This window comes from Alexandromys fortis, unplaced genomic scaffold, assembly GCF_014885135.2.
Source record: "Alexandromys fortis isolate MF-2015 unplaced genomic scaffold, M_Fortis_MF-2015_v1.1 scaffold_424, whole genome shotgun sequence".
NCBI lineage: Eukaryota > Metazoa > Chordata > Mammalia > Rodentia > Cricetidae > Alexandromys > Alexandromys fortis.
Window position 1 is genome coordinate 327,400 of NW_026068307.1, and position 24,268 is coordinate 351,667.

The 24,268-nt window shown below is 37.8% G+C and overlaps 1 gene segment (V, D, J or C); it reads right to left on the reverse strand.

The window, feature by feature from the left end:
• Positions 1-1,048: 1,048 nt before the first annotated feature.
• LOC126495068 (Ig heavy chain V region 102-like) lies at positions 1,049-1,557 on the reverse strand. The segment is given in 2 exon segments: positions 1,049-1,377; positions 1,467-1,557. Coding segments are annotated over 2 exon segments (375 nt in total).
• Between the last annotated feature and the right edge of the window lie 22,711 nt (positions 1,558-24,268).

Below are 24,268 nucleotides of genomic sequence, written 5' to 3' on the forward strand. Positions count from 1 at the left end.
ATAATTCTGCTTTATTTATGGACATATATTTCTCCCTTCACCACAAAATTTCTGACATGCTCACTCTGTGCACAAAATATGGCTGTCTCTGCTTCCTTCATTGTCTAAGGTGATATTGAGTAGATGTTTCAAGAATGAATAATGAACCGCACCTCAGTTGATTTCCAGATCTCCATGAAACCCAGTCTTTTCTTTGGTATTGTTCGATAAAGCTGTAACAGTGAACACTGAAGATGAAGTGAGATGATAGAAAAGCACAATTGATGATGTTCACAAGTACTCAACCATTCAAAACCCCAAACACACTGTAGAACAAAGGAGACCACCAGGTTGATATCCAATGATCTGTGAGAGGGAATAATGTATCAGTATGCTTTTATGTTCTATAAAGGTTTGAGACTGCGTGGCAGGTTTCTGAGACTGGGAAGGAAGTAAATTTGGGACCAGGGAATAATGCATTTTCTTAGAACCCACCTCAATTAACATGTACATACATTGATTTGATTAATGATTTTTTGTGAAAAGTAATTTAATCATACTTGACCTACTTAAAGGAAATATATTCCTACATAGTGCATTTTGACTCATATCTAACAGTGTAAGAGACTGAAACTTCTGCAGTACTACACAACCATAGTTAAACTCTAAAACTGTAGTCATGTAACATTTAAGACTCTGAAGGAATTTTGTTTTCCCAGAAGTTATTATTTGGACTTTACTACTCAAATAGTTCAGTTTATTAAACACTACCTTTAAAATGTCACATTCTCTTAGAATCCAGAGATGGAATTTTTTACCAAACTTCATAATCAGAGTTTTCACTTTTTATTAATTTATTAATGAAGAAACCTTTCAATGCATGTGGTGATTGGTGAAAAAATTGTGAAGGGATGGTGTACGCTAAATCAGCATCCCTTCATTCACAGATATAATTTTGAAAAGTTCTTACAAAAAAGTAATGGACAAAACAACATTCAGAATGATTGTTTCTGTGAATGTCTTGTCAATCTTAGGGCAGCTTCCTTCTCTTCCATGGTTATTGACACACTCAGGATGTGGTTGCAACACTGTGTCTTGCACAGTAATAGACCGCAGAGTCTTCAGATGTCAGGCTGCTGAGCTCCATGTAGGCTGTGCTGGAGGATTTGTCTGCAGTCAGTTTGGCCTTGCCCTGGAACTTCTGTGCATAGCCAGTATCACCATTACTAGGATTAATACCTCCAATAAACTCCAGGCCCTGTCCAGGACTCTGTTTCACCCAGATAATACCATAACTAGTGAATGTGTAGCCTGAAGCCTTGCATGACAACTTTATTGAGGTCCTGGGTTTCCCCAGTTCAGGCCCTGACTGATACAGCTGTACTTGGGAGTGGACACCTGTGAAGACAAAGACAGAGTAGATTGTCAGAGACATTGAAACCTCAGTCCCTATATTCTCCTCAGGTATGGAATTAGAAATCCCTTACCTGTAGTTACTGACACAAGGACGAGAATGATACAACTCCATCCCATGATGTGGGCCTTGTGTGCTCAGTGACTGTGGAGAAGACACTGATCATATGTTGTTGTCAGGAGTGGATATTCCTGTATTTACCATCATAGACTCAGGTAATTTGCATATTCAAGAACAGGGAACTTTTTAAATAAGCACCTAGTCCTGTTTGTGAATGTGGTGGAGGACACTTGAATCAAGCAACAGGATATTGAAGTTCAAGTTTTTATCCTGTCTGAGGAAATGCATCTCATACCATTCTCTCAGCTCTGCAGAGGTGTAAGAACAGGACCTAAGCTCTCAATAGATTTCTGGCCTGAGGCAGTTTCTACACTTTGTGACCGGGTTGTCATATTGACTTAGAGATGGTGGTTGTGATGATAATGGTGGAGATTGGAATTTTCAAATCTTTCTAAATTTTGAGAAATTATAGCCTAATTTCAGATATATATAATTAATATTTGCATACCAGAAAGATTCATACAAAAACTGACTGAAATGACCTAAAGAAATATACCTCAGAAATATTTGTACATTAATGTTTAGTGCAGCACTATCTACCACAACTTATGGAAATAAACTTCATGTCTGTCAGCATAAGATTGCACCAAGAAGACATGGCTATATGTGTGACACAACAGGAATTGGTCATCTATAAGAATGAAGAACTTTTATCACCTTTAAGAAAATCAATATAACTGGAAATAACTGCATTAATTAAAATTATGTCTGAAATACAGATATAATATGAAACTCTAAGTAGTTTTTCTATATTGAATGAGTACGCAGAACTATTTATGCAAGTAACCAACAACTTAGAAATGAAACTCTCTAGCAGAATATTGCAAAAACAGGAATACCAAGAAAATGAGTGGTAGGAGTTATGGGGATAATATGTACAGTGTGAAATGTACAGGTATGAAAATTCTAAACATATATAAAATTCTTATTTTTATTTTTAAAAATAATTATGCTTATACTGAAAATTTTTATTCATGTATAAATTATATTGTGATCATGTCTATCCCCAAATATGTTCCTCTGACTTCTTTGGTAACTTCCAAAAAATATCTCTCTTTTGTTTCACAATAGCTCAGTTAAGTCCAAACTGTGCTATCTATATACACGTATGTGTATCATTCCATAGTAAAGAAGGTGACGAAGGAGCCTCTAGAGACCATTCCAAAAGTTGTACTTTTTTCATCAGTTATCCAATAGCAATAGAACCAAAACTTTGTGTTAGCCCAAGAAGAAACCATTCCCATCATGTTGCAGTATTTCTTTAAATTTTTAACACTTTTCTCATAAAGTACATCCTAATCAAAATTTCTCCTTACATTTTCTCTCACTCATACTTCTTCTCTCCCCCAGATATATTGTGCTCTGTCTTTCCCCCAGAAAATTGCAGCTGTTCCAGGAATGTCCATAAAATATGGCATACCAAGCTAAAATAAGGCCAGGCAAATAAATACAATACCATCAGCCAGGATTAATCAACCCAGTAGGAAGAAAAGTGCCCAACAAGTAGGGCAAAGAATCAGACAGACCCCATTTCCAGTGTTAGTAATACTAAAAGCATGACAAACTATTCAGCCGTAACAGATATGATGAGGACCAAAGGCAGCCTACAGATCTCTGATTTCCATGAACCCATATGAGTCCTCATTAGTTGATTATGTGTAGAGTGATCTCATGGTGTCTATTGGCCCTCTGGTTTTTACAATCCTTCCTCCCACACCTTAGTAGGATATTATGAATTCCACCTAATATTTGGCCTAGGACTGTGTATCTGCTCCTATAAATTGCTGGATGTAGTCTCCTTGGTCTCAATTATGAAGATTTTTCTAGGTTCCAGTCACAGAACACTCTCCAGGCAGGACTAGTTAACTCTAGGTCAATGTTTTTTCTGGATTGTTTGATGTCCTAACACCTGCACATTAGACCTTTCATGGTTACAGAAGGTATTCTATTTAGGAAAACGGGTACCATGGACAATCTATGCAGTGTATAAAGCTAATTTTATGAAAGATTCCTAGTAATGGGAGACACAGAGCCTGAACTGGCCATTTTTTATCATTTTTTAAGCTTTTCCATTGTATTCAGTAGTAAAACAAGGCACAAATAAACCAAGATGCCTGTAAGAATCTTGGGGGACAGCTTATGAAATTCAATTCTCATTTCTACCAAGTAGATACAAAGCAATTTAAAACATATTGCTAAGCTTACAAGTTGACATCTTTATTACTCAGTTACTTTACAGACTCTCATGTTGTAATGATGACTTGCTAGATTTGTTGAGATCATGAGCTGGTAACTGGAAATGCTAAGAGTTCATATGTTTAGTAGCTATGTCAGGACCTGAAGACAACATTTCATTGATACCCACCACATATTCTGGTTCTTAAATTTGATCACATCTTTTTTGTGAAGGTCCTTCAGTTTTGGGTGCAAAGTGGATACAGTGGCTCATCTTAGGATGAGTACTCAGTCTTCCATTCTTAGCACTTTGACCAGGTATTAATGTTTACATTAATTATTACCCACTGCACACAGAAGTTCTTGTGATCATGGCTGAGAGAGGAACTAATCCATTGGTTGTAAAAATAAATATTTATATTGCAATTTGACAACATGACTATTAGAAATGAAACTTGGGTAGGGTCTACTAGGGCCTATGTTACCCCAAGCCATAGGCTTTTGAACATGTTTACCTGGGATGAATATTTACAATGAATTACTCAAAGAATATAATTAGAATAAAGTTGATCATCACATAACTCCCAGGCACTAGTGGGTATATCTTACTGGAAAGCTGTTATTGAAGAGTACAAGATTTGGTATTTTATATGATCATTAATGTCCTTTCTTCCTTTGTAGATGGAATAACACGTTCCCACATTAGGAAAGGAAGCTGAAGAGAGAATTTCCCATTCAATTTTTGGTAGATTTCTCTAGGGCATACAGTGATACAGTCCTTATCTCACAGTGAAATGCAGTTCATAACAACTTTCACATTCTACCTTTACCTCAGAATGACTATGAACAAGAAAATAAATGACAAGAAATGCATACTTGGTTGTGGAGAAAGGGTGATGTACTGTTGATGACAGTGTACACTAGTTTTCTGACTCTGGAAATTTCATCAAAAATACTAAATAAAAATATTCTGTGCTCTAGCTTTATCCCTCCAAATATATACTCAAGAGACTCTGCATCTTACTGTAAAGACTCTTGCACATCAATATTTATTGTTACTCTATTCACAACAGACAGGAAATTGAACCAACCTAGATTTCCACCAAAAGATAAATAGATAATGAAAGTTGGGGCACATAAACAATGGGATATTACTCAGTAGTAAAACAAGAATCATGAACTGTATAAGTGAGTAGTTGAAACTGGAATGAATATGCTGAATGAGGTCACCCATGTCCATGAATACAAATGCTTCATGTTCCCTCATCTATGTGAATCCAGGATTTGAATTCCCATTCAAAGTGTTTTGTGTGTTTAATTTTTAGAAGCCCAATGAATAGAAATGTGTCATTAGGGCCTGAGGTGTTAATGGAGAAGTATAATAGAACAGGGACAAAAGAAAACCAGAGGGGAACGCTGGGGAAAGAAAGTCTCAAGCATGAAGTGCCTCTTGGAAATTAAAAAATCAGGAATTGGTGTAAGGCAAACCAAAATTAGAGGTGATAAGAAAGCTATGTGTAAATATAGGATCTTGCAGCAGAAGTAAAAAATAAAGATGTAGACAATATGGAGTGTGTCTTGCATGACAAAATGAAGTTAGATTGCTTACAGTTAAAGTGTACTATGGAATAAAGAGAACTATAAATTACCTTTGTTGTTTCTATAACAGAACACGGTGAAATAATAAACAGTAAATAATTGCCTTGTTCTAAATTTGCAGTTTTCTTTAGTTGAAAATATTTTTTATGTTAAGATAATAACGTGATGAGAGAGCATTTACATAAAAAATTATGAGTTACAAAGCTGTAGACAAACCTTATTATATGTAGATGAGACTTATAGTTAAGCTGTTATTGCTATTTCCGAGGTCTGTTCTCATCTCAATCTATGATTATCTGGGTTATTGCAGAAAACTGAGTAGAAAGTAAAAGGATGAATTGAATTGTATTTTAACCTGTGAGCCTTTCAACAGAGGTACCTTCCTGGGTGAACAGTGCTGCTTTCTAAATACATGAGTTATTAATTTATCATCTCAATGCCAAATTAGAATAACTCTCTCTGAGTTAATGGTCAGAGAGGCCCGACAGGTATAAAATCAGTATGAGGTATTAAAATTGTCCTTGGTTGACCCCAATAATTCAATAGTTAGACTGGTAACAATTAAAAACTCAATAGATTGTAGGAGCCAGTGTACATTGGGTGTCCTAAGGAAAATATCTTAGAGACATAACAGGACTGAAACATATGTGAACATACAGAGATTATGAAAGCATGCACAATCCCTGCAAAGATTCTATCCATATGTTTCCAGTGATGAGAGAGGGAGAGATAGAAAGAGAGAGAAGAGGAGAGAGAGAGACTGACAGACAGACACAAGCTCTCAACCCAAAGCAAGAAGTTTTAGCAATTTTTGCTTGCAAAGGAAGAATTAGTTTTCTGTAATTAAATCTCATTAGGGATATTAACCACACTTAAGGGTGGATCCATGCCCAGGATTTGATGGCCAACAAAAAATGACCTCAATTGTATGTTTGTAGATATTTTCTATCATATCAATTTATACTGCATTTCTTTTCATCTAATATGTCTCTGCTTAGTACTATGGTTTCAGAGTTTAATTGCTTAATTTTTTTTTTTTTGGTTTGGTTTGGTGTACTTTAGTTTTGGTCCCCCCTCCCATGTCTGTTAATGTGTGTGTTTATGTGATCTGTGTATTTTTGCTTGTTTTAATCCTATTTTTAAACAATTTTGTTTATGTGTTTGCTTTCAATAGAGAGAAAGAGCTGCATGGAAGGGAAGAAAGAAGAATCTAGAAAAAGTTAGAAAATGGAAATCACTTACTATAATAAATTGCATTAATATCTATTTTAAAATATATAAATTGTAAATGAAAATTGTGTAAAATAAGCAAGAAAATTTAAACCTCTGAAGGTTTTAATAAAAAATTTTTCCTCTTCTTGAGCATGGAAACATCACATGTCAATCACAGCAGGTGCAGATCAGCTAGTATATTTTAAGTAAAGACACCACAGAGAATACAGAGTAACCTCCACTCAAACCTCATCTTTTTACTAGGGATTTTTGGTACCATTGTGCCACCTTCTGGTTCTGAGATCCCCTGCAGGTTGGTTTGTCAAGGCTTACACAGAAGTGGCATTGTCTGCCAAGAGGACCAGCATCCCTGCAACTTCAGTGCTCACAGAGCTCAGCTGTAGAGAGAAATGTCTCTGGTTCTTAGGTGATGCTGACTGAATAATTGAGAGATTAATTTTAAATTATGCCTATATGATTGTCAATGACTCTCTTGATGCCAGCATCTGCATGGGTGGATCCAGTTGTAGCTGTTCCTTCATGTAAGATACAAAATAAAGACAGACCTGGGTCTTTGCTGCTTTCATCTTGTTACAACTGGGGGAGAGCAGCTGAACTCAGAGAAGCTCAGTGGATCTTGAGTTCAGCTGTATTCCCCCAGGTTTTCATGTATAAATTCCTGAAACACTCAGAAACATGCGTCAAAAAAGAGGAGGAACAACTGTGACACTCACAGACCAGGTAAAACTGACAAAAAAATACCCTCAGGAGATAAAAGTCAGGCCAATTTGAAATGCAACCCAATATATTTACCATAAAGTATTTCAGAGAATGAAAGAGTAAAGATGATCCTTTGAGAAGAATCCTCATGGTAGAAAATATACCTCTTTGAACAGTTTTCTCTCTCTCTTTCTGCCTCTCTGAATTCGGAATCTTCTTATTTTTGGACAGAGAATGTGTTAGTAAAGCTTTACAGGTGTTTACTGTTTTCACAAGGAAGGATGAATTTGGAAGGTGCTTCCAGGAATGAGGAAAACACTACACAGTATTTTGTCAATATTCCTGTTTAAATTTCTGAAGTGTAACTACAAATAATAAAAACAAAAATTCATGTTGCAGAAAGCTAAGCTACTCATGTATATTTTTTTCTAACTTCTGTAAAATGAATCATTTGTGTCTAATATTTCAGGACAAAAGCAGCTTGACCTAGTCAGTTGCACGGCTTCTCTTCTATCCCTAACCATAACTGGTATGATGTCATTGGGTCTTTCAGTTCATAGGGCAGCATCTCAAGGCAACATCTCATTACAAAGGAACAGTTATCCATATAGTTCAGGAGGGTGAATGGACTTATGTTGGCATTTCTTCTTCTGTTGTTGTCAGAGTGGTGTCCATAAGTCCTCCCCTCATAGTATAGTTTGGTGAGATACTGATGGCTATCATGTGTGACAATGTACAGGAGTCTTTGCCTTCTTAATCCATATACCTTCACAGAGACATCCTCATAAAATGAAATATATTCACAAAATTCTGGGCCCTGAAATTGTTGAGAGATGGCATGAGAGTCTGCTCCTAAGGTAAACAATGTGAGTATTGCAGCATGTGCTGATCTGAGGCAATGTCTGTGGAACTATGTGAGACTTTTCCAAAAATACATAAACACATTGATTTCTAGCATTCTCATCCACCTTTTACCTGTGGATTATTTCCCAGTTTACATCTATCTGGGGCCTGGTTTTATTAACCATAAATGCACAGTAGTTTCTTGTGTTATTGTTTCTATGTTTGATGCATCTTCACCACTGAAGGGCCTGAGCATGACTTGGACTATTCCTGAGTCTCTTTGCAGATAGGTTTGCACCTGAAATCTAGATCATACCTTCTCACTCTGATTCACTTGCCGATGGAAACACCATGGTTTCTTCACTGGTCAGATAACTCAGTGAAAATGAGAACCAATTTAGATGTGTTTCTGCAGCTTTCTGGACTGTTTGCTAGGTAATTTACCTATGGAGGAGGTAGTGATAACTTCTACCATCCATTTCTCTGAAACATCATGAATCAGCATTTAGAATTGCTACTGATAGAACACTTATACTGTACAAATCAAGGGGAATGTCTATGAAGGTTTATTAAGTGTGGACCCAATACTTATTATGGATGGGACACCTGTAACACAATTGCATCACTGAAAACATAAAAAAATTACAGGCCCCCAATGTACAATCATATGAGAATACTCATGAGAAAGACCTGGTACATTGATTGGCATCTAGAAAATTTTAATGAAATGCATATTAATCTTTGTTGTTCTAAGAAAACACAGTCAATTATAGCATATGGATATTTTCTGTCTATTGAAATGAGACTTAAGTCAGACAAGACATTATACGATTTGAGTGTGGGCATAAGAGTTGGGGAAAAAATCTGATAAAATTCCAAGATTCAGCAAGAGAAAAAGTAACCACATATTTCTTCACTGAAAGTAAATTCTATTCTAAAATCCCAGAAATTAAGTTTTATTGGAAAGGCAACTGTCATCACAGAAAGGAGTCACAAAAGGGTATACATTTACTCTGGTGTCATGAAAAGACCCAAGTAGTAATGACATGTCTCTGCTACTCACCAACATATTCCTGTGGACCCAACACTCCTAATCAGTTCAGAAGCCTGAGGTCTCTTGCATGCAAAATAAGATGTTGTGGCCCTTCTAGAAGAAGTGTAAAGCAACTATATAATTGGACCTTTATTTAAAGGCTTGCAGTCATGAGAGTTGCTATATTTATTGTGCTTCCAGAATCTATTCACTTCTGAATTGGAATGTTGAAATTTTTTTCTACATATTGATCAATCCCCAAGCCACAGTTGGAGGAAAGCAGTAATGTGCTTTGAAACTCACTGTATTTTATGCATTATTTCCTATTATCAATTTTATATAAATTTGCTTATTTTACATGCTGACCACAGTTTCCTGCTTCCTTCTCTCCTTGAAGTCCCTCCCCACACACATCCCTCTGTTCCACTTCTTCTCTGTTCCTGTTGAGGAAAGGACAGGTCTCCCAGAGTATCAACAAAATGTGGCTTATCAAGTCATAGTAAGATTAATCACCTCCTATGTACTTTTACTAGGCAAGGAGACACAGTATGACAAGTAGGGGCCCAAAGCCAGTAAAAGAGTTTTAGACATTCCCTGTCCCCACTGTTAGTAACACCCCAAGAGGACCAGTTCTAACATATATGCAGTGGACCTAGACCGCATCTTTGCAGGCTGTATGGTTGCCAGTTCAGGCTCTGTGAATCCCTAAGATCCCCTGTTAGTTGATTCCCTGAGTTTTCTTGTTGTGTCCTTGAGCCCTATGGCTCATACTCTCCTTTCTCCACCTTTTCTGTGGCATTTGTAATAGATGTGATTCTGTTTCCATTTTTTTTTTTGGTGGATGATGCCTCTCTCAGAACAACTGAACAAGACACCAATCAATGAGAATAGTTGATTTTTAATTCAGCACACAGTTGCAAGTTTCTTACCTAGAACTGGAGAAGAATATTCATACTTGCCAAAAGGTATTATTAGGATAATAACATCTATTCACAGCATTCAGATTTCTCATGTACAGGAACTCTGTGATGGAGGAACATGCAGAACAGGTAACCTTTCTCAGCTACATTCTGCACAACAAACCACAGAGATAACAGGTGTCATGTGTCTCCATGCTTCTCCTTGCTGAGATATTCATTCAATCTGCATAGTCTTCAGCAGAACACTACTGCCTGTGACATGGATGTATCCCCAAAACATTAGAACAGGTTATTGTGTCTCTGTGTTTCACAGCAATGCACTATGCTGTGAATACAAGGTGGGGTATTGGGGCTTGGAAAGACTAGGAGTGTGGAACCTGTGGTCAATGGTTAATCTCTGAACCTACCTCTCAGATCTCATGACTAGAAACTGGAATGAAGAAATCATTTTTAATAGTAATTTTGGACATCTCCTGAGAATTAGTCTTTTATTTACTAGATGATCAAATACTTCTGCTCTAAAATATTGAGCCAGTTATGGTAGTACCTATGCAATCGAATTTATTCTTAGTCCTGTTTTTTTTCCTCAACAATTAAGCACAATTTTGAGCAAGTCTGCATGTTACTCTTCTCTGTCCTTTCAGCATCAAGGCAGCTGATTTCTCCCTCAGAGTTTCTGAGGTGCCTCAGATGTGTGCTGTGACTCTGTGTCTTACACAGTAATAGATAACAGAGTCCATAGGTGTCAGGATGTTGAAATCCATATAGGCTGTGTTGAACATGGTGTATGCATACACTGTTGCTCTGTCCTCAAACTTTTTGTCTATAGTTTATTCTACCAATGGTTGGGAGTATGTTTCTAATCCATTCAAGCCTACCTGTTAGCATCTGCTTTACCCAAACCATATAGGAAATGGGGAAGCCATGAGTCAAAATCCTTGCAGGACACCTTTACTGAAGCTCCAGAACCTCTCAATTCAGACACAGACTTCTGCAGATTATCCTAAGAATTGACTCCTGGGGAGAGGAAATAGTGGCTGTTACTGTCACTTTACCCTCATTTTCCCCCTCAGGCCTAAGACTAAAGATTCACTTACCTGTAGCTGCTGCCACTAGGCTGATCCAGCACCAGTCCATGTTGAAAACATGTGTGCTCAGGGAATAAGGACAAAATGTAATAATGTGCTTCTGCAGAGCTTATGGACATTCTTTTATTTACAACCAGAAACTCTATAATTTACAACTAGAACATCTGTAATTTATATTTTCATGACAGTGGGTATTTCTTAGGTCAACAATTGATCATGTTTGAGACTGAACAGAAAGAAGATTCTATTTTAGGCAGCAACATGGTGAGATCTGATCCTCAAATCTGTCTGAGGAAATGTATTCTTTGCTCCATACTGGTCCTTGTGCACACAGAGCTCTTCCATCCCACTGAGAATCAGTTCATCACTCACATTAAAGTGAATTACCCATTAATAGTTCAAGGGACACCTGAATCTCCTTAGGGTCAACAATTATATGTGATGTGAGAAGTTCCATTGAGATTGTCAAGGTTCAATAAGACACTAGCACAGAACACTGGAGATTGTTGTCCATGACAACACCAGTGATCAGCAAGACTATGGATATCTATGATATCAGGTGACAAGTCTTGGGACACTTTTTCCCAAAATGTTTTTCAGGGTTGTGAGGACCACATAACCTTAACCTATGCTAATAAGTGTTTCATGCTTATACAGAGACAATAGGAAAGCAATGATGTCTTTGGTGGGTTAACATATGGGTTCTATTTAACAAAGAACCTCTCTAGTGTTATAGCATGGATATCTCACATGTCAACTACACCATAAGCTCTGAGTGCAGTGAAATTGACAATGGAAACCAGGGTCTGTTGAAATCTCAATGTACAACTTCCTGTTCTACTTCTGCTGCCATTTATTTCTTAGGGATTGGTAAGTCTACAATAACCCCTTCCAGTCTTAGGACCCTGTTTCTGTAACTTTGTCTATAGTGTCAGACACAGTCCTCTTATAATGTCTCCTTCTCGTTTTCATTCTCTAACTGTTGGTGTTGAGTAGATATTTAGTGGACAAATGATAACAGAGGGTTTTCTCTTTTTGCATATTAATCTTGCCTGCAGTGGCATCATGGTGACAGAAATAACCACTGTTATGAATACTATGGCTGTATATTTGTGTCTACATACCTTAGTTTTATTTCAATCTATTTACTTTTATTTCTATTCTTAAATGTTTAAAATTATTTAAAAGGTACTTAGAAACACTCTTTATGCTCATTCCCGATTAACATCATATGCATAAGAACATGAGTTTGATTCTACTATTCAAAAATAACAAGATAAAGAAAAACAAGATATTCAAAACACTGCAAAGTATATTCATATATCTATTGGCTACCATTGTTGAGAGTTTGTCAGACACTAGCGTTGTGCTCAGCATTCAAAGAGCAGTTTCTTATTGTATGTAATTAGTAATGAAATCTGTAATTAAAATACAGAACCCTAAAACTGTTTGACCCTAATGTCACAGATATATCAACTCATCAGTGTCTCAGAGTGCACTGGAGAATAGGGGACAAAAAACAAGTCCGATAAAATAATGAGAATATATGTACATCAGAGATGTTTCTTATACAAGCCATAGCTATGCATTCAAGAAGTAGCTTTGGTTTTTTATGACTCCTGCAGAAGATTGGTAACCTCACAGGTTCAACATGGACAGTGGTGGAGAATCCAAGGCCACCTTTTTCTGAAAGACTATTGACAAAATGAATGTTGGAAAATGAGCTGACATTTCTTCATGTATATATCATCTGGTAACATTCCCGACATATCTACTTGCCAGCACTCTTTCCCCTACTCAGTCAAGAAATTCAACTTAAATGAAATTTGTCACATATAAAGGAAGACAATTATGTGTAGCAAGAAAGAGAAAAGATGAGAAAGAGAAATGAGAGTTAAAGTAACTAAAATCCTTTACACATATTTATAAAACTTCCTTATAAATATTTCAAAATTGAAAAAAAAAGAAATTTAATGGAAGTAATGAAAAATTATCTATGGCATTGAGGTATTCATCTGTATAAGAGGAGACAGACTAAAAGGGAAAAGAGTTCAAGAAGCAAATTTTAATTTACCTAGCATTGCAAAGCTTCTAACATATGTTTGGCCAAGGAAATTCACATTCAACATAAGGCATTCTTAGTATGATACTTTCTGTATCAGTCAAAGAGAATCATATTTGTCCATAGAGGGACTGCCTTCTAGAGGAACCTAAATGGCTACTGTTTAGTAAAGAGGCATCCTAATGATGCTAATTCACAGAAATTTCCCTAGTTCCTGGTCTCATCCTGGTTATGGTTCCCCACTTTATCCAAATCTAAGTGCTCTTCAGGAGCAGGTTGAGCCCCATGTAGCTCACGGGTTGTGGGAGGTGCTGGGGTGTCAGTGCAGATTTCTGCTCTGTGACAGACTTGTACTGTATGCAGGGCATCAAGATTGAGGAAATCTGTGAATATGGTCAAGGATTAAACAAAAAACTCCAAACTCTCTTTTAATTCTGCCATTAGCATGAACTTATTCTTCAAATAAATTATGTGAAATGAAAATGGCAGAAAAAATCAGCTGTCCAACAGAAATTATATTTAGAAATAATTTCTTTCAGATTTTTCTTTCATTTATTTCTTGTTAAAATAAATTTGATTACAGGTTCCTTTACCCTACTCCTCCTAGTCCTTCCCCACCTCTCCTCATAACCACAGTCACAATCACCCTATCTCTCAAAAAATAAAGAGGCTCCTATGGATTAATAGTAAAAGAGTTTAAGATAAAGACAAAGAGAAAAATGGAAAGAGAACAAAACAACCAAATGTGAAAAACTGGTAATGAAAGAACACAAGAAAAACATATAGATGCACACACACACACACACACACACACACACACATTCACATACCCAGGAATCCCATGAGGCCATAATATATACGAAGGGTCTGTGTGGTAGAAAAAAAAAGCAGAAAAACAAATGCAATGCCCTGTGATAGACAAAGAACCACAAAAGATGTAACTGAGTTGATTTTGTGTTGGGCACCTACTGTTGGGAATGTCATTGAGAGTGGTCTGTTTCCCCTGTGAGATTCCCTCTGAAAAAAAACTAATTTGTCATTTGCAAGTGGCTATTTATAAATGATGAAATGGATCTTCACCAAAATATTGATTTGGTATTGGGAGAAGCATATGCTCACATTATCACCGATGAGAGGACATTTTGATCGTTGTTGTCAGTTTAAAGCTGCTCACTCTTTGAATCTTAGAGGTAGATTTACCAGAAATATATGAAGATAGTGAGAATAAATTCATAACTGAAGTCAGCCAGATCAGGAGCTGGGGATCCACATTAAAAACATACAGGATGCATAGTTCCCAGACCACACATTAAGCTATCACTTAACTCCAGATGAGGGACTGAGCTCTGAATTAGGTGCACAACAGTCAGAACTGTAATTTTGCAATTCAATAGAGAAACGGAGGATACAATGAAGAAATGCAGTTAGGGAAAGAATTTGATTAAAATTTCATTCCCATCACATCTTAGCCTTAGACTTGCAGTCCTTAAGAAGAGGAGAGGGGATTGGAGAACATAGTGTTTACTTGTGAATGAGCCTGGCCCCTCCTTCCACTTGGCTCCCCTTGAATTACTAGCATTGCTCCAGTCAAGGGTCTTTACTACCCGCTGTCTGAATGAAAAGTCTATGGGGGTTTCTTGAGCTTCCCCTGCAGCTGATCCTGGGGACCACTCTTGGTCTCAAAGACTTTTCTGCATGTAGTTGAGTTAGGATTAGATGTCATATTTGTTTTAAGAAAATCAACCAAAGAAGGACTTGCTTATTTTCAAAGACAGAAACAATTTTTAGAGTATATAATTGCAAAAGGGATCCCGAGAAAACCATCAGATAGAAAAGGCTCCCAGATAACACAGAAAAGTACCAATTATGCCTCCTTCTATGCTTCATGTGTGCTGATCGCCCCCTGCTGGTCACGGGTCATAGCAGAGAGGTTTCTGGCTGGACTCTCACACAAGAGTCCTCACTGTCCCTTGTACAGTAATACATGGCTGTGTCCTCAGTTCTCAGGTTGTTCATTTGAAGGAAGACCTTGCTTTGGGAATCATCTCTGGAGATGGTGAATCTGTCTTTCACCAAAGCGGCATAATAGGTTACATAATTATTTCTTTTAACCCCTATGGCAGCAACCCATTCCAGACCTTTCTCTGGAGCTTGGCGGACCCAGTATATGGCATAACTAGTGAAGGTGAATCCAGAGGCTGCACAAGAGAGCATCAGTGACTCCTTGGGCTGGACCAGTCCTCCACCAGACTCAATCAGCTGTACCTCACAATGTATACCTGCAAACAGAGACAACAATGATCAAGAAACTGTCACACATCTACTGTCTCTATCACTCACACCTACTCTTGCACTCGGTATCCCTTGTTATCTACCTTTCAAAACAACAACCAAGAAAACCCAGTTCAACCCCAATCCCATGTTGATTGTAATGTTTTCAGTGTTGATCTTCAAATGGGAAGGCAGGGCTTGAGTCCTCTGTGTGACTTGCATTGTCAGGGAAGAGCTGGTTTTCACAAGCAAAGGAAGGTCATATTTGCATATCTTCCTTCATATCTTATGCTCTGATCTGTGAACCTTAGGGACAGGTTACTTGTGCAGATGTCTGAAAGAAAAGTGAGCATTGTTTTATTAAATTCTTATTCATATTTCATTTGTAATAAAACTTCACTATTTTATTTTATTTGCATGTTCACCATTTACTACATATCTTACCAGTAAATTCATATGAAGTTTTAAAATGAAAATTGCACATTTTATAATTTTAGGAGAATTAATATTAATCTCAATGAATAGTGAAAGTATGCAGGCTGAAGATGCATGGCCACAATGTTATAAAAGAATATTAGGTGACTGATTAGGCAATACCTGTTTGTGTATATAAATTTATTATGTTAAAGATAAAACCTTTTTTTATTTAGTCAGAAAAGGGGAGATGATGCGAGATTCTCCTCTGTATGCTGTGACTGTGTTGTATTACCATTTGTTAATAAAGAAGTTGCTTCAGTCCATGGCAGGGCAGAATAGAACAAGGAAGGAAAACTAAACTGAATGCAAGGAGAAAGATGGCAGAGCCAGGGAGATATCATGAAATTACCAAAGGAGAAAGATGCAATAACTTAGCAGTAGGCCACAGCCTCCTGGTGATAAACAGATGAACAGAAATGGCTTAATTTAAGTTGTAAGAGATAGATAGAAAATACTTGAGTCGGCAGCTAAACAATATTGTGATTAATAAATTTTGTGTGATTATTTGTGTCTGGGTGGCTGGAAAACAAATGAGCAGTCTCTACTTACAGTCACCTGCAATATTATTTATCTCTCTCCTTTTCATGTTTCTCTCTCCTTAATTTATTCCTCCTACCATTAACAGATAAATACCTGCCCCTATTTTCCATTCTCATGGTCAGTCATAACACTTGGGTCATACTGTCCACTGCTCTAGAACTTTCCCACAGATTCCTGCAATTTTTTTTTGTTTTCCTTGATTTCAGCAATAATAGATATCAACATAAACACCAAATGGCATATATTATTATCAACATACACAGAAGCTTCTCTAAAATGGGTCACATATTGGGATACAAAACAAATCTTAAGAAATTAAAAATAATTGAGCCCAGTCTGCACATTCTATCTGTTCAAAATGAAATGAAGATTATCATCTTCAGTGAACAAAGAGTAATTCCACAGTTTCATGGATATTAAACAGCTGATTACTGATCAAGAGTAAAAAAAGAAATTGATTAAGAAATTAATTTTTTGTTTACTAGTGTCAAATAAAATGAAAACACAAGCCAGGCGATGGTGGCGCACTCCTTTAATCCCAACACTAGGGAAGCAGAGGCAGGCGGATCTCTGTGAGTTCGAGACCAGCCTGGTTTAGAGAGCGAGTTCCAGGACAGGCTCCAATCCAAAACCACAGAGAAACCCTGTCTTGAAAGAAAAAAAGAAAGAAAGAAAGAAAGAAAGAAAGAAAGAAAGAAAGAAAGAAAGAAAGAAAAGAAAACACAGCAAATCCTCTTGGACAGATGGGAAGCCTCAATGGGCAAAATTTCTAGTTTTATGTGTTTAGATGTTCTCTGTCTCTTTGGATGATGGATGATGTTCTGACATGAGTCCTTTTCAAACGTCCTTGGTTATTGCATAAGGCAGAGGTTATGTGACTTTATCTCACGAAAAGCGCATGACTTTTACACACACATAGAGAGAGGGATAAAAAGACAGAGAGACTGAGGCATAGAGAAGGAGAGAAGGAGACTTTATCAAATGAGACTGGACAGGGCTTTACTAACACTAATGTTGTCCTGTTGCTATCAACATGCTTTTTTTGAACTATTAAACAATAAAGAATTTCAGATGCATTGGTGGCTATTGATTAAAGGCCACCATATCAAGCCTATCTCATGACATTCATCTCCCACCTTAGAGACACAATGAGAAGTAGAGGGTCTGTGAATGTTTGAGAGTTACATAATGCAGCTGTTTTACCTAGAACACTGATTTCTGCTCTGTTGCATTTGGTGTGAGAACTGTACTATGTTGGGAAAATTCTTGAATTATGCCTGCTCCTTCTCCAGCAGTCAGTTGCTCTCCACCAACTCATTTTTACAGCCACTGATGGATGCCTATCAAAAGAAGACACAGGGTTGAGGGTTGAAAAAGAGAAAACCCTTCAGTTACATCTTCCACAGGTTCTTATCAAGTCTGAAAACATGTCTAGCGGTAAATCTCAAGCTCTAAGTCATTGCTATGAAACACACAATACAAACATAATAAACAGCTAAATATTTACAGATGCTCAATTGTGCCACAAGGACATGTGCTCAACTATGTTCATAGCAGCGTTGTTTGTCATAGCCAGGACTGGGAAAGAACCTAAATGCCCCTCAATCAAAGTCTGGATAAGAAAAATGTGGTACATTTACACAATGGAGTACTACAAAGCAGAAAAAAAAATAACGACAACTTGAATTTTGTAGGAAAATGGATGGAGCTATAAAACATTAGTTTGAGTGAGGTAACCCAGACACATAAAGACAGTATCACATGTACTGACTCATAGGTGGCTTTTAAACATAAATCAAAGAAAGCCAGGGCCAGGCTACAAACCACAATCCTAGATAACTTAGACAACAATGAGGACACTAAGAGAGACTTACATAGATATAATCTACATGGGAAGTAGAAAAAGACAAGATCTCCTGAGTAACTTGGGAGCATGGGGACCTTGGGGTAGGATTAAAGAGGAAAGGGGGAGGCAGAGAGTGTAGCAGATTAAAATGTAAAGCTCTATAAAAAATCAATAAAAAATGAATTCTATGAGGATGCAATTCTGGAGGCCCAGCAGAAACGGTGGGCATTGTTACCTGGGTATGGTTTTATGCCAGCACCTTGAGAAAGAATTAAGTGAACTGTGAGTTTTATGGGCAAAAAAAAGAAGCAGAGAAAGAAATCAAGGTACATTGCATTAACAGTAGCCAAAAATAACATAAAATATCTTGGGGTAAAACTAACTAAAGAACTGAAAGATGTGTTCCAAAATAACTTCCAGTCATTGTAAAAGGAAAATAAAGAAGATATCAGAAAATAGAAAGACCTCCCATGCTCTTGAATAGGTAGGACCAACATAATAAAATGGCAATCCCACCAAAAGCAATCTAAAGATTCAATGCAATCCTCATCAAATCCTAACACAATTCTTCCCAAATCTTGAAAGAGCAACACTCAAAGTAATATATATATATATATATATATATATATATATATATATATATATCACCCAGGATATCCAAAACAATTTATGCATTAAAGGAATTCCCAGAGGCATTATCATCCCTGGCATCAAGCTCTATTATAAAGCAATAGTAATGAAAATAGCTTGGTATTGGCATAAAAACACACAGATTAATCAAGAGAATTGGATCAAAGGACCAGATATTAATCCACACACCAATGAGCCATGATTTTTTAAAAAGAAGCTAAAATTAATTATGCAATGGGAAAAAAGCATCTTCAACAAATGGTGCTGGCATAACTTCATGTCAGCATGTAGAAGAATTAAAATAGAGCCATACCTATCGCATACACAATACTCAAGTTCAAGTGGATTTCAATAAAATCCAACCACACTGAACCTGGTAGAAGAGAAAGTGGGAAATGGCCTTAAACGCATGAGCACAAGAGAACAGTTCCTAAATATAATACCAGTAGCACAGACACTGAGACCAACAATAAATAAATGGCACCTCCTGAAACTGAGAAGCTTTTGTACAACAAAGGACATAGACAGTAACACAAATGGGCAGCCTACTGAATGGGAAAAATCTTCCCCAACCCCACATCAGACAGAGAACTAATCTCCAAAATATACAAAGAACTCAAGAAACTAGGCATCAGAATACCAAATAAGACAATTAAAAATGGGGTATAGATCCAAACAGAGAATTCTCAATAGAAGAATTGGGAATGGCCCAAAGATACTTAAGGAAATGTTCAACATCCTTAGCCCTTAGGAAAATGCAAATCAAAATGACACTGACATACAATCTTACACCAGTTAGAATTGCTAAGATCAAAAACACTAATGACTGCTTATGCTAGAGAGGATATAGAGTGAAAGGAACACACCTCCATTGCTGGTGGTAGTGCAAACATGAACAACCACTTTGGAAATCAACATGAGATATCTCAGAAATTTGGGAAATACCCTAACTCAAGACCCAGCAATACAACTAGTGGACATATACACAAAGGATGTTCAATCACACTATAAGGACATTTGTCCAACTATGCTCACAGCAGCAGCATTTGTAATAGCCGGAACATAGAAACAATCTAGATGCCCCTCAACCAAAGAATCAATAATGAAAATGTGGTACATTTATGCAGTAAAGTATTATTCAGAGGTAAAAATAAATATTACATCTTGAAATTTGCATGCAAATGGACAGAAGTAGAAGAAAACATCCTGAATGTGGTAAACCGGACTCAAAAAATGAACATGGAATATCTCACTCATAAGTGGATAGGAGTTATAAAGCAAAGAATAATAAGCCTGTAATCCATGACCCCAGAGAAGTTAAGTAACAAAGGGAATACTAAGAGAAACATACTTAGACTACCCTGAGAAGGGGAAGTAGACCTGATATTCTATGAAAATTGGGAGTGTGTGTAGAGGGCAGAAGGGATTTTGTGGGGAGGGATTTAGTCCTGCCTCCAAGCAATGTGCTAGACTTCATTGATTCCCCATGTGAATCCTTACCCTCTCTGAGGAATGAATGGGAGTGGAATGAAGGAGAAAGTGGGTGGAGGGAGCAAGAGGAGTGGAAGGAGTGGTACTAGGAATGGTTTGTAAAATGAGAAAAAAATGACTTTAAAAATAAATAAATCTTTGCATTCACCTTCTTATTTCTTTCTGTAGGATCATGAATTATAGGCTCAATGTCCTTTATTTATGGCTAGAATCCACTTATGAGTGAGTGCATACCATATTCATCTTTTTGGGTCTGGGTTACCTCACTCAGGATAATGTTTTCTAGTTCCATCCATTTGCATGCAAAATTCAAGATGCCATTGTTTTTTTTTTACCGCTGAGTAATAATCTAATGCATACATATTCCACACTTTCTTTATCCACTCTTCCATTGAGGGGCATCTAGGTTGTTTCCAGGTTCTGGCTATTACAAATAATGCTGCTATGAACATAGTTTAACAAATGCTCTTGTAGTATGATAGAGCATCTCTTGTGTATATTCCCAAGAGTAGTATTGCTAGATCCTGGGGTAGATTGATCCCGAATTTCCTAAGAAACCGTCACACTGATTTCCAAAGTGGTTGCACAAGTTTGCATTCCTACTAACAATAGTTATCCTCCTTGATATTAGAAGGAGACAAGATTGCCAGGCAAAAATTGGAAACTTGGGGATGGGGGTGGGGTGGGAGTAAGGGGAGATGAGGAGAAAAAAATTGAGAAGGGGGATGGGGAGATCTTGGGGGAATGGGACTGTTGGATGGAAGGAATGGTGGATATGGGAGCAGGGATGTATATAGTATATATCTTAATTAAGAGAGCCATTTAAAAAATAATAAAAAAATAAATAAAATAAAAAATAAGTAAATCATTTTTAATATCAAAAAAATAGAGAAATAATAGATGTTATGACAAATATGTATGAAAGGATACTCTTGGACTGACAAGCCCATATGAAAACAATTCTCACCACCCCTCAGTTTAGACTATGACTTTACTACTGGATGGATGGTTGTCTGTCCACTGCTTCCATATCCAAAGCATTAACACCAGATAAACAATAATCTTATCATCAGTTTATCAGACAAGATAATTTCCAAACAGTGGGCCAACAGCTTGCCTGCACTTAGACGGTTAACAATCAACATAGCCAAGCTGCTATAAGAACTTGGAATAAAGTTCTTGATATTAATACTCCCAAGACATCTTTCCCACTATAGACAAAAGCTACAAATCCTTTTATTTCTTTGTAGGTCATCTACAATGAGTGTTAGAGCAGCACATTGATAATAAATAAGCTGCTTCCTCCTGGGCTCTTTAATCTGCTTATTAAAATACAAATTTTATCTGTACAAAGATTCGTTGTGTAGTTGCTAATGCCTTTCCTACTATTGTTGACTTTATACAAGCATGCCAAAATGATGGCATAGAGGAATGAAAAGGTCAGATTCTAGCAGTTTACTTATGGCTTCCTATATGTTTCAAATGTGGATGGAAATAAAAACTCTCAAATATAATATAAACAAAAACTTGACAATCAGCCCAGGATAGTAAACCTTCCTCTAACATACCTGTAAAATGCAATTTCATTGATCCAGTCAGTGTCAATCTAGATGTGGTGACAAAGACAATGCAATTTCAGAAAGCAAATAAATGAGCAATCAAGGCTGCTGTTGAACAGGACCAGGCCTCTTATAGTCCCAGGTTGGATCCCATTGTTCTGCCCCAATGCTATCTATAGAGAAGTCCAATTTGTTGCCAGAGTAGCAAATTCTGTATCCTCAGGATTCTACATATTGACACTCAGATCTATCCTTAATCATAAAAGAGTAAGAAATTTGATTGCTACTGCAAAAAGCAATTCATGACCACAGTGTATCAGTAACTAAAAACATACAATTTGATTTCATAGAAGAGCTTAGAGAACCTATAACATCTATAAGGACCCCTTCCAACAAACTGCCATTGCTTGTTTCTAGGAAATCAAACTGGACTATGAAAGGGGCTTTTGTTTGACCAAATGCTCTTGATTTGTGTTATACTGACGTGATAATACCTTATTTCCAGCTACTCCAAAAAATCCAGTCCCTAAGATTTAAGAGGTATTTATATCATAATGTATTGTTACAGTTTGTCCTATTTAGCATCATAAAAAAGAATCATGTTCCCATGCTTTTTCAGTCACAGTCCAGCTGGCCTTGGTGAGCTCACAATAGATCAGCCCCACTGTCTCAGTGGGTGGGTGCACCCCCCCGTGGTCCTGACATCCTTGCTCGTGTTCTCCCTCCATCTGCTCCTCATTGGGACCTTGGGAGCTCAGTCCAGTGCTCCAGTGTGGGTCTCTGTCTCTATCTCCATCCATCACCAGATGAAGGTTCTATGGTGATATGAAAGATATTCGTCAGTATTGCTATAGGATAGGGTCATTTCAGGTTCCCTATCCTCAGCTTCCCAAGGGACTAACGGGAGATCGCCTTGGGCTCCTGGATAAAACCGGACTCTCTGATCATCGCGAACAATGAGGACTGATGAGAAGCCAAGGTCAATGGCAAGGGGTTTTGATCCTACTTCATGTTCCGGCTTGGTGGGAGCCTAGCCAGTTTGAATGTTCACCTTCCTAGACATGGACGGAGGGGGGAGGACCTTGGACTTTCCACAGGGCAGGGAACCATGATTGCTCTTCAGATTGGAGAGGGAGGGGGAGAGTAGTGGGGGGAGGGGGAGGGGAGTGGGGGGAGGGGGAGAAGAGGGGGGGGAGGGGGAGAAGAGAGGGGGGAGGGGAGGGAAATGGGAGGCTGGGAGGAGGCGGAAACTTTTTTTTTCTTATTCTCAATAAAAAAAAGAAAGAAAGAAAAAAGAATCATGTTAATGGAGGTGGTCACTGGTAAACATCTGGTCCAGTTATGGCCTGCTATGAGGCATCCTGAATCAGCATGACTTCCTTCCCAGCAGTCCTTTTGAAAAGGTGACAAAGACCCTGAATGAATGATTTGACAGACAAAGGGACACTCCTAGTGATTATTTCTCAGCAAGTCTCCAGGCTAATCTCTCTGTCATCTCAGACTCAGGGCAGATTCCTGCTTCTACAGGGTTTCTGACACACTCAGGATGTGGTTGCAACACTGTGTCTTGCACAGTAATAGACTGCTGAATCCTCAGATGTCAGGCTGCTGAGCTCCATGTAGGCTGTGCTGGAGGATTTGTCTGCAGTCAGTGTGGCCTTGCCCTGGAACTTCTGAGCATATTTAGTTTCACCATTTTCTGGATCAATCCTTCCAATCCACTCCAGTCCCTGACCAGGCTTCTGCTTCACCCAGTGCATATAGTAGCTAGTGAAGGTGTATCCTGAAGCCTTGCAAGACATCTTCACTGAAGCCCCAGGCCTCACCAGCTCAGCCCCAGACTGTAGCAGCTGGATCTGTGAGTTCACACCTGCAGAGAGAAAGGCAGAGTGGATGCCATTGTCACCTGAGAGTGTGGAAATCTGTAATTGGGGAGCCTGTTACCTGCAACTCCTGCCAATAGGAAAAGAAAAATATAGCTCCATCCCATGGTGAGGACCTTGTGAGCTCAGTGACTGTGGAGAGGACACTGATCATATGATGTTATGGTGTGTGCATCCCTATATTTACCACCATATGCTCATGTGATTTGCATATTCATGAGCAGAGAACTTCTTAAATAAGGACCTAGTCCAGTTGGAGAAAAAGGAGGCAGAGGGCACCTGTGTCAGGTAGCAAGATGTTGAGGTTCAAATCCTGATCCTTTTTGGTGAAATGATCTCATACTTCTTCCCAGGGAACTGTGCAGACCCTTTGTAAATAACATCAGGGCCTAAGATCTCAATTGAT